Below are 10,768 nucleotides of genomic sequence, written 5' to 3'. Positions count from 1 at the left end.
ACAAGAATGATATAAAAAGTAAGACTTGGCCTACATAGAAAAGATGTTTCTCCCTCTCTCCCTTTCTCTCATACACAAAGAAATCAGCACTGATATTCTAGGTCGTAATATGTTGATAAACATGCTATTCCAATTTCTCTCTGTGCATTATAATTGACTTATACAACATACAAACATATGGTGCTATTGCAGAACTTAAATTTCCAGAGTTCATCCATCCAGAGCAATCAAATCCTGAGACACACATTTTCAAGTCAGTCTTTATTCCATAAGATTTTGGGCATTCTCATTCAGTACAAAACATAGACCTACAAAGAGTAACATTTGATCGAGGCAAAAGGCTAACAGTAAGAACAATGAACAGCACTTTGGGTTCCAACATTTTACCAGAAGCCACAATGGAAACAGGCCACATGGTACAGAGGTGCAAATGCAATATTTTAGTGTCTTATTAACAAATGGAAAACAACAACGTGCCTCTCCTCCCTTTGGCAATGCTAAATAAGTTAAACAATCTCAAGTTTCTCAGACTCATGCAAGTACACCTGTGTGATTATTGCAAATATAGAGTCATAAAAATATACTTTCATACATAAATAGTTAAGTGCTCAGTGTTACAAGTATCAGGCAATAATGATAAAACAAAACCACAGGCTTACAAATTCATTGGTCCATTGAGAAATTTTGAATAAAGTAAGAAAGGAAAAATAACAAACCAAGACACAGAGAATTTGGCCACATCAGCCTGTCACTCAAATTAGCTACTTGGAGTTTCAACTACATTTCAAACAAGGTTTAACAAGACATTTTCACAGGCAAAGTTGGCATTATTTCTGAACATAAATAAAACGTGCACTTTTTTTCACAGTGGAACACATCAATATACCAGTGCATCCATCAGGACAACGTTAAAATAATGTAATAAATATGTAATAAATATTCAATCAGAATTTTCAAAAATATATTTAGATGACAACCAGGAAGCTAAAGCAAACAACATTTAACAATTTTACTTTTTTCACAATATTCAGAAGAGAACAACAACATAGGCGCACATAGTTCAGCCAGGCCACATGCTAAAGCACCAACAGTTAATATGGGATCTGGTTGTGATAGTATTGGAGCATGTCATAAGTTTTACTCCTGAAAAATTAAGAAATGACAATGTTAAATAAATGTTGTTAAATAGTAGTAGAAATAGTAGATGGTAGAAAAGCAGAATGTACGATATAGTAAAAAAAATTTATTAAATACATTTGTTTTCCAAAACGCTCACCTGCTGCTGAGGAAACAGTTTTGTATGACTTTGATCATGTAAGATGCTGCCTCTTTTTCGCTCAAACCTGGATTAAACCGCTGCCTATAATATTATGTAAAAAAACAACAACATGCAAATAATTATAATCAATAATCAAATAATTATAATAAAGCCTTAATATAACACATTTTAGAGAGGAGGGTTTGGTTGGGGTAAAAAACTTACTTGAGTAATTTGATTGTCTGTCCTCTGAAACATGGAAGACCTGTGTCCAGCATCAATGTAACTAAGGAGACTACTCCATCCATGTACGGCCTAAAAATGACAAAAGTGTACTTTAAGAAGGGCTGTTTTGACATATCATCTATATGTAGTACGCAGTATTGAAACGGACCTGACAGCCAGGTACCCCCTCACACACATCTCCATAAACCACTTAAAGGGCGTCGCCTCCATCTTGCCCCCCATAATCATCACCATCTCATCAGTCAGTTTGATATCAGGCTCCCAGCCTAGGTTTCCCCCGGGAGAACTTTCAAACATGAACCCAAAATCTAAAGACAAGTAGATACAAAGTTAATATAGTGAAGAGTTTAACTTTTGAATTAACACATTTACATGAACTCACCGATGTGGATGATGTGTCCCTGGCTGTCCAGCATGATGTTGCCATTGTGTCTGTCTTTTATTTGGAGAAGGAAGAGCAGCAAACTGTAGGCAGCCATACTACGGATAAAGTTGTACCGGGCCTGAAGAGAAAAATATTTTTACAAAGCAATAAACAATGTTTTTTTTAAAAAGTCATATATAGTGCATCATTTGCCTTCTGAAATGCAAGGGTCGATTCGTCTCCATATTGGTTTCTGAAATAGTCATACATCCCAAAATCAGTTTGTCGACCCAGCTGGTCCCGAGACTTACAGTCCGGTATGCACTCAATCACTCCACACTGTTCAAAAACAAAGGCATATTGCATTGTTTTGAAAATATAAGGTGGCAAAACTATAGTTAGTCACAATGTTTTTTACTCCGGGAGCTGTGGCCACGACTCTATACGGAAACACATAGAGATCCAACCCCACGAGCTGGAAGATGTTCTTGAACAGACTGATGATCTGCAAAGCGAGCATGTCCTGTGAATGCAACATAATGTCACTAATATGCACTTTAATAGAAAGTCGAGTAATGGGAATACAATGTGAAATTATCAATGACCTGTCTGCAGTCATCTCCCACTTTAAATATGGCTGCCTGCCAACAGGTTTGCTTGGCTTCATCATCACCTTTAGTTTCATCCATAGAATCAGAACGACAGGATAGGCCTTGATAGAGAAGTCAAATTTTATTGAATGACTTATAAAAAATATAATATCTATATCTATATATATATCTATCTATCTATCTATCTATCTCTCTATATATATATATATATATATATATATATATATATATATATATATATATTTCTATATATATATATATATATATATATATATATATATATATATATATATATATATATATTTTTTTTTTTTTTTTTTTTTTTTTTTTTTAAATCACCTCACCTCCTTTTTCCAGCTCACTAACACCACATCTCCTGACTTTGAATTTGGCCAAATATGGGGCTTTGGCAGCACTGAAAGAAAAACAGAGTTTTCAGTATAATGTTTGAGTATTTTTGGTAATGCATTAAAATGGGTTGCTGGGTGAACCTTTGCATTGGGGTTCCCGACTTGTAGTCTATGTCCAGAACAATGGCCTCCGGGTTACTGGGCAGATAACACCCAGGCTGAACTTTGATCTGCGACATGGCCTCCAAGCAGGCTCGCTTCCTCTCCTCCCCTTTAGGAAAAGGCCTGACGAGTTTGAACATAACAATTATTTACTGTGGGGACATCACCTGGATGATTTCACACAAGAGGTGACGCACACACACAGGAAACCACTAAGGAATATAGTGCAAATGAAGAAGTCAAGGGACAGGATTGTTGTTGAATTTGTGCAATTAGTGACCAAATGATGGCACAGGGAATACTCTAGTGAATCTCTAGTGGACTGACAAACAGTTAAGTATGGAAGAATAACAGCCGAATATTAACATGGGACTGATAATAGATGTTCATTGCCTAATCATACAGACAGGTGGCTCGAAGTAGAGTGCAAAACAGAACAACACATGCACTGTTCCAGCCCAATACCTAATCATTAAGGCAAGACAGTACTGAAATAAATGAACAACATGTGGAGCATTGGGAAATAGACCATGGAAATATAAATACAACAATCCTCTTTTACTGGTAATTAACATAACATGTTATTGGGAAAACAGCTAGATGCTCTCTAGAGTCATTTTAGATATGTTTTGTTAAGTTTTCATCTTATTAAAGGTCCCATATTATTGTTTTATAATATATTGAAATGTTGTTTCCTTCTCAAAAACATGCCGAGAGTTTAGTTTTGTTTCATTCACACATCTGTTAATACACAAATCCTGCAAATTTAGGCTGAGTTATTTTCTCAAGCACTTTTTCAACACTCAACACTTTTTGATAAGGTAACATTATAAAATGGCTTAAACCTCAAAATAGGACATTTTACATAATATGGGACCTTTAACCAAAAGTGTTATCACCAAATAAAAAGGGTAAAATTAAAACACTTTACTTGATAATGGCTGAAACATTTATGATTTTGTGGAAGAAGTCAAATTCTCGTTGGTAGAAATCTTTGGCTGGGCCTGACAGAGAGCCAGTGATCTCCTCCACCATTTGTTCCAACAGCTCACCAATGTCCGCTGAAAAAAAAAACCATGTACATATGACTATCCTGCTTTAGTAATGTACTGAATGAAATGATAAAACTTCTTACGATCTTTTTGATTTCCCTCTTCATCAAGGAAAATGTTAGTCTTCATGTTCCAAATGAACTGGTGGGCAAGTAGCTGAGACTTCTGAGCAGCCCATAGGATGTATTCACGCACATAACCCATCTGCAAATAGTGCTTTTGTCAGACAGCTCATTAAGACTAACAAAAAGTACTAACAATGTAAAGTATTTACCTTGTCATATCTAAGTGCTTGAACAATTTGAGGAATGTAAAACAAAATGGCATCCTAAAACAGTGGCACATATTTGAGTCAGTCAGAAATGGTGGAAACAATAAAGTAAAACGGAAATTAAAACATCTGAGTTTGAAGGAAATCAAGCATACTGGAGGAAAAGAACGTAGGACTTTGACCCCATACTGTGCAGTGAGTGGGTGTGGGGGATACTGGGAGGAGAAGTACGACAGTCCAGTTGGAGGATCTGCTGGTGCCCAACACAGAATATGGCTCAACTCTGGAGAATCTGCATCAATTGTGTGCCAAGTAACCAAAAACTGAGACAAAAATATTCAGTCAAAATTAGGATAAAAGGGGAGCATTTATACATTTGGACAATAAAATATATTCAAAAATAGGAATTAATGCCCACATATCAACTACTACATGTCTGCATACGCAATGCTGTTCCCACACCACTGGTTTAGAACATAGACTGTATAAAGAAGTGGACTAAAGGAGTGTGATGGGAACCATAACGGTCAGTGCCACTCAAATGAAGCTCACGATGCTAATGGTTACAAGAGCGAATTTGGAGACAGGTTCTATATAAAGAATTAGGATTTTTTTTTAATGGACAAAATTAGCGGAAAAAAATACCAGGTTCATGTAGAGCAGGTTAATATAAACATTGCAAAACTTCCTATATGGAAGGTGGAAGCTAACGCGTTAGCTATGTCAACTTATATATACAGTGTATGGTTTAGAAACATCAATAAGTTGTAGCTCACTTTAATTGCTTCAGGAACATCACATACAGCAGCTGGATCCATTCTCACGAGACGTGTCACCTCTGGCACTATGGCCTCTGTGGTTTTAAACCTAGGGAACAATAAACTGCAATTTATTATGTTAAATTCAATAAGCAATATTTTTACATTGCTTTATTTGTCAATTGTGTCTACAATAATCTATAAAACTACACTAATGATTGTTACCATTTTCAATACAATTACGTTTCTACATGATTTATTTGGCCTTGTAGTTATCTTTGAACCATTGCTACCTGACAGGTAACTGAAGGGCAAGATAAGGTGAGATGCTCCAAGCCAAGTTTACAGTGTCCTTCCACTGTTTTTCTGTCAGACTGATGTATTTGGTTCTCCAGTTACCAATACTGGTCTCCACAGATTGTTCAGTAGTAATGGCGAGCTCCTGAGTAGACAGTGGGTTGTACCATGTTGTCAGCCGCTCAATCTCACTAGCCTAAAGAGAAACATAGAATGAGATTGTATTTATGACCCTACCACCTTGCCCAGTCTCGTCAGATCTTGTAAGCTAATCAGGGTTGGGTCTGATTGTTACTTGGATGGGAGACACTGGGAATACCAGGTAAAAGAAAGGGGTACAGCACTGCGTCAGTGCAAACTGTGTCCTTTCGTAAGACCCTTCCCTAAGTAGAATAATATGAATGTGGGGTGTGAGTGAGTGTTTGGTTGTAGTCAGAAGGGCAAATGGGAATGGAGTCTTGCTTCAGCCAATCTATGCCAGGGCAGTTATGACAACAATAGTAGCTAACCACCACAGAAGTGTAAAGCCCTGAGCACTATTTTAGATGAATCCATTATTGCTATTGTTTTATCATTTGGTGGCAAGAGTTTTTACTGTATTTACAGATACACACCAACAAAGAGCCCTTACCAGAAGTGCGAGGAGCAGGGTTCTGCGTTTCATGTAGTACTTATGCAACTGGGTGCCCCTGTTGCTTTTCTTGGATAAACCTACAGCAAACATTTATGTAAGCACCAAATTTGAAGATGCTCTCTACAGGTGTTTCTTTACCTGATTTTTTGGAGATAGTGGACATCCCAGAAGACAGTGGATAGGTATTGATCCACCCTTGAGCCACCTGCTGCCTCTGCCCGACTGCTGCATCTAGACTACTGCGACTGTCAGCCACTGCCATCGCAGACAAACTCATGGACATGTCCTGAGGATCTGCAAAAACATTGTAAACATTACTGACAAAAATATTACAATAAGAATAATTTGTTGGTCTAATTTGTACTGAGTAAAGTACCAGGGGGGACTAGTTGGTGGGCTGTCAGATACTTTTTGTCTGACTGTAGACTGGCATAGAACTTTATCAGTATACTGATGTCTTCTCTCAGGCTCTTGTCAGTCTGAGTGGGGAATTTGGGATCAACACTAAAAAAATACACAAATGTTAGAAAGCGTTTAGAGTTTTAATTTAAGTGTCAAATTATTTCAAACTCAAGATACAGGTTCATGCCTGAAGTAGTCAAATGCTGTGGAATAGATCTTCTCTCGAAGCACATTTCTGATAGTGGCATTTGTCACAACATCAGCATGAAGAAGAGTTAAACCTAGAGTGAGGAGTCTAGAACAGAAATGTCCAAAATGAAAACATTTGGTTTATTTGCCCAACATCATATGTTTTATTGTAAACAGTGTAATTATTATTAAGAAAAAAAAAAAAACATTACCGGAATCTTGGACCAATGGCAGCCACATGCCTGTTCAGACTGCTTTTGGCACCACCAACACTCAGAGACAGGGATCTTTGTAGAATGGCAATAAAAATTTCTACTTGATCTGAACTGCAGTACTTTGCTATTTCAAACCTCTGCACTAAAAACTGGAGAAATAAGAGTTAGCTTTAATTTTGAGTCCCAAGTTACTTAACAGCCACTTCAAACAAAAACACATGAAAAAGGACTGACCTCTATCCATAGGAAGTGAGGTACAACGTCAGGTGCACAGGGCGCTGGTTTGCTCTCCTCAGAAACCGCCAATGGACCTGCCTCCGCTTTGGCTTCAGAAAACAAGCCCATTTTCTTTTCTACTGTCATTTGCCATGCCCCAGCCATCTCACGCATGAACTACACAGGACGTAAACACACTTACACTCAGTAAAGACCTACTGGTACTATTGTACGTAAATCATTTAAATATTGGCATAAGTTGTAATAAACAGAATAATAAATTTAACATACTGGCACTTCAGTTCCATTGTGTGCAGCTATGAGCCACTCCCAGCATGCAATAGCGGTCTCCATACCGTGTTCTGTAAACATGTTCAAAGGAGACCAGCACAGATGATGCAGCAGTTGGGGATCACATTCTAAAAGACAGAGCAAGAAGAAGAAAGTGCAGCATGATTGTATGGAATGAATAGTAAATACACACCACCTCAGATTCCACTTAGATTCAAACTCACTTTTTGACGTTATAAGGAGAGCGGCCATTTTGAACATGGCTTGTGTGAAGGTTTCTGGGTCTTTGTTATCCAAAGCACTGGTCATTTGATTGATCATAAGTTTGTTAAGATCTGATTGGCTATTTGTAGCTTCTGCAAACTGCATCATGCCTGCCACCTACAAAATGTGGCAAAACAGTTACATAAAACAAAATTTTATATATAAATATATAATATAAATATATATATTTATATATATTTATTTATTTATTTATATATTTATATATAATTTTGAATTCTAAAATCTGACACACTTTACCTCTCCTGTGTAGCGATTGCGCAGATTAAGAGAGGCCATGAAGTTGGAGTAGTCCTTTTTCACACAAGCAGGTCTTTCTGTCAGTTGCGTGCTCTGAAGACAATTTAAGATTAAATGAAAAAAGGTTATACATGCATATAGTTAACACACGAAAATACACACTAGATGCAAACATCACTTTTGTAACCATGCGTATGTCCCTGTCCAAAATATTAACTGTTTAGACCAACCTGAGGAAAAGCGGCCTATGGATGGCCACACGGCAGAGGACAGCGCAGCATTATCAGTAAGCCAAACAGCCAACAAACCCCATTGCAGATATGTAACGGGGTAACCCAGCCAGTTCGACGCAGAGTAATAAAAACAAAATGAAGCAAAATAAAGACAGATATAGCAGAATGCAAGCCCAAAACACATAAGAAAGAGTTAGCAAAGTTAGCAAGCAAAAATAATGTGATATACAGTAGTAAGCATGCACACTTAATACTCATTAGAAACCAAAAACATACGTAGACAAAGGTGTTTGTTAAGACATATATAAAAAATAATAATGCACAATATCTTCACGAGTCTATATTACTGTACATTACATTGCCGACTGCTTGGGAAGCAATCAGGAACAGGTAGATGTAGTTAATCAATTTTTACTTTAATGAGCACTACCATATGATTGAAGCTGAGCAAATAAAATACTGCCACCAAAGCATTGCATCATTTAAATAATTAAATTCAAGGTAATTTTTTATTTTATTTTAATTTTTTTGCAAAAATCTTTTTTATTTTACTTATATTGTTCCACTTTGTTCATATAGCCCAATTCACAAACACAGAGAGGCACAGTACTGTTCTTGTACTTTGATGTTGCAATACTGAAATTTCTGGGACAAATACAAGCTATCTTTTTAAAACAATTCTAAAAACAGAGCTATCAGTTTTCAGTCATATTTGATTCTCGTTATGATACTCACCCCAAGAGTGGTACTCTGTCTGTTGTAACCAGCAAAATGTAAAATGCTCTCCGTGGCCATAGCCAGGCCAGTGTGCTGAGACAATCCTGACACCCAGATCTGATGCTTGTTCAAGTATTCCTGTGCCAAAGGACAACCGTGTTAATCTCAGGAGATTATAATATACATACATTTTATTTTGGGATTGACCTGTAAATGGGATTTTGTAACAGACGGGGCCCATTTCATTGCTTCTTTCAGAATCTCACCACAGCGAGCAGCAAAATCTTTTACAATGCTCTGAAAAAAATCATATGAATGTTATATGCTCTAAATATTTTTTATAAAATTGTACACATTACAACATAATGTCATATATATAGAATTATTCATCTCTAAGGGTGTTACACAGTCATCTACCCTTTTGTGGCAATAACATTCTTTTACAGCAATACACGAATGCCCTCTAGTGGTGATACAGATATAAACGTAACATGGTACAGTATTTAAATTTCACCCCTAGATAGGGCTATGCAATTAAGTGCAAGATTCAGTCATTTTTAATAATTAATGAGTGTTCAGACTTTAGTGGAATAATTAAAACAAAAATCTGCATTGCTTATGCTCATAAACTTTATATTGACAATGATGTTTTGACACAAGAAAAATGGAACAGATAAACCGAGACTGATAAATATGAGGAAGATTATTGTGATTCCTTTTTGTTGCTCACCTCCCGTGCTTCATATGTGTCTGGAACAGTGATCCGGTAGGGAGTGTCAGGAATGTCATAGTACGGCTGATCTTTATGGATATCCTGATAAGAAAAACTCAGTAAAATTACTAAACATTTCCTTATTTTCTAGATTGATGTAGGTAGTTTTTTCTTGAACTTACAGCACTAAGTGACAGTGACAGTGTCTGCAAAATGTCCAACATAGTCTTCAACACACGACCACTCCAAAGCAGGTGTGGGAATCTAGTTAAATATAAACATATATTTATTTACTGAAGAAAGAAAAACAACTGAAGAATACTTTTTTGAAATAGGTACATAAATTAAAGAAATATGAATTACGTTTCAGCCAGACCGGAGAGGTACTTGTCTGCTACTCTTCGTATCCTTTTGTGAGTATGATTAAAATTTACCAACAAGAACTGAGCATGCCTTTCTAGTTCCTCTTCATGTTCTTTGGTCTTAGCCTGAAAACATCCAAAATCTCACAATTTTCAATATGCTCTTCCAAAATGTACCTTTCAAAATAGCAGTTCGATACCTTCTCAGCCATCATTTGGAGGAAGACATCAAACACCTTATCACCAACACATATAATACACTGCAGCATGCCTGAAAGTATAAGGAGAAAAGAGACTAACACAAGAGGAAGCAGGTGAGAGGTAAAACTGACTCAAATGTACGTTTTGAAGTTCTCACCAGATTTGTCTTTCTGGATGGCTTTGTCTTCAAAATATCGAAACATGACTTGGAATCGGTCAGGCTCATTAGATCGCAACATCCTGAATAGGGAAAAAAAGAAGTCATTATAAAGCTATTCTGACTCCAGAAAAAGTAAAAATAGCAAATGAAAAGAGGCTGACCTCATGTACTCTAGTCTGTAGACAGACAGCAAGTATGTGGACATGGCAAAGTCGAGCTTATTAATATAAGCAGATCCTTCAGGGGACGGGTCAAGCAAGTTACTGATGGTTGCCCGCAGTTCGCTGAGCTCAGCCTGAAAAGAAATTTTTTTGTACTTCAGTTATAAATACAACATTACTGTGGTATGCAAGGTTAAGAATATTGTACCGTGGTCACTGTATCATTTTTAAGGGCAGAGTTGTACTGTAGTTCAGAGCGCAGTGGCTCTCCACTGGGAAAGGTGAGAAGAGGAGACTTGGTCGCAATCTCACACACCCCTTCATACCACTCCTCAGGCCAGAGGCCTAGTGAAAAGCATAAAGACAAAATAATGATCTGCATCT

General features: G+C 36.9%; 1 protein-coding gene across 1 annotated transcript in view; it reads right to left on the bottom strand.

Annotated features, from left to right (window-relative positions):
- Nucleotides 1-246: 246 nt before the first annotated feature.
- LOC110156446 (phosphatidylinositol 4-kinase, catalytic, alpha b) overlaps nt 247-10,768 on the bottom strand; it is an 11,476-nt gene continuing 954 nt past the window's right edge. Inside the window, exons 2-36 of the mRNA XM_055161932.1 lie at nt 10,593-10,729; nt 10,385-10,518; nt 10,221-10,303; nt 10,063-10,133; nt 9,864-9,988; nt 9,683-9,764; nt 9,519-9,602; nt 8,996-9,085; nt 8,807-8,926; nt 8,069-8,083; nt 7,839-7,931; nt 7,541-7,697; nt 7,317-7,444; nt 7,044-7,202; nt 6,807-6,958; nt 6,593-6,700; nt 6,380-6,507; nt 6,142-6,297; nt 6,001-6,080; nt 5,366-5,565; nt 5,091-5,181; nt 4,470-4,637; nt 4,318-4,371; nt 4,127-4,247; nt 3,923-4,052; nt 2,971-3,114; nt 2,824-2,894; nt 2,474-2,580; nt 2,287-2,391; nt 2,082-2,207; nt 1,887-2,007; nt 1,653-1,812; nt 1,484-1,573; nt 1,277-1,360; nt 247-1,143 (exon numbers count right to left, since the gene is read on the bottom strand). Of these exons, the coding sequence (XP_055017907.1) occupies nt 1,092-1,143; nt 1,277-1,360; nt 1,484-1,573; nt 1,653-1,812; nt 1,887-2,007; nt 2,082-2,207; nt 2,287-2,391; nt 2,474-2,580; nt 2,824-2,894; nt 2,971-3,114; nt 3,923-4,052; nt 4,127-4,247; nt 4,318-4,371; nt 4,470-4,637; nt 5,091-5,181; nt 5,366-5,565; nt 6,001-6,080; nt 6,142-6,297; nt 6,380-6,507; nt 6,593-6,700; nt 6,807-6,958; nt 7,044-7,202; nt 7,317-7,444; nt 7,541-7,697; nt 7,839-7,931; nt 8,069-8,083; nt 8,807-8,926; nt 8,996-9,085; nt 9,519-9,602; nt 9,683-9,764; nt 9,864-9,988; nt 10,063-10,133; nt 10,221-10,303; nt 10,385-10,518; nt 10,593-10,729 (3,926 nt within the window). The 3' untranslated portion in view covers nt 247-1,091. The remainder of the gene's footprint in view (nt 1,144-1,276; nt 1,361-1,483; nt 1,574-1,652; nt 1,813-1,886; nt 2,008-2,081; nt 2,208-2,286; nt 2,392-2,473; nt 2,581-2,823; nt 2,895-2,970; nt 3,115-3,922; nt 4,053-4,126; nt 4,248-4,317; nt 4,372-4,469; nt 4,638-5,090; nt 5,182-5,365; nt 5,566-6,000; nt 6,081-6,141; nt 6,298-6,379; nt 6,508-6,592; nt 6,701-6,806; nt 6,959-7,043; nt 7,203-7,316; nt 7,445-7,540; nt 7,698-7,838; nt 7,932-8,068; nt 8,084-8,806; nt 8,927-8,995; nt 9,086-9,518; nt 9,603-9,682; nt 9,765-9,863; nt 9,989-10,062; nt 10,134-10,220; nt 10,304-10,384; nt 10,519-10,592; nt 10,730-10,768) is intronic.

The sequence above is a fragment of the Boleophthalmus pectinirostris genome, unplaced genomic scaffold (genome assembly GCF_026225935.1).
Source record: "Boleophthalmus pectinirostris isolate CB_2022bp ecotype Guang Dong unplaced genomic scaffold, ASM2622593v1 HiC_scaffold_4, whole genome shotgun sequence".
Classification (NCBI taxonomy): Eukaryota; Metazoa; Chordata; class Actinopteri; order Gobiiformes; family Gobiidae; genus Boleophthalmus; species Boleophthalmus pectinirostris.
The sequence above is the reverse complement of the archived record's forward strand: the minus strand, read 5'-3'. Positions and strand labels throughout refer to the sequence as shown.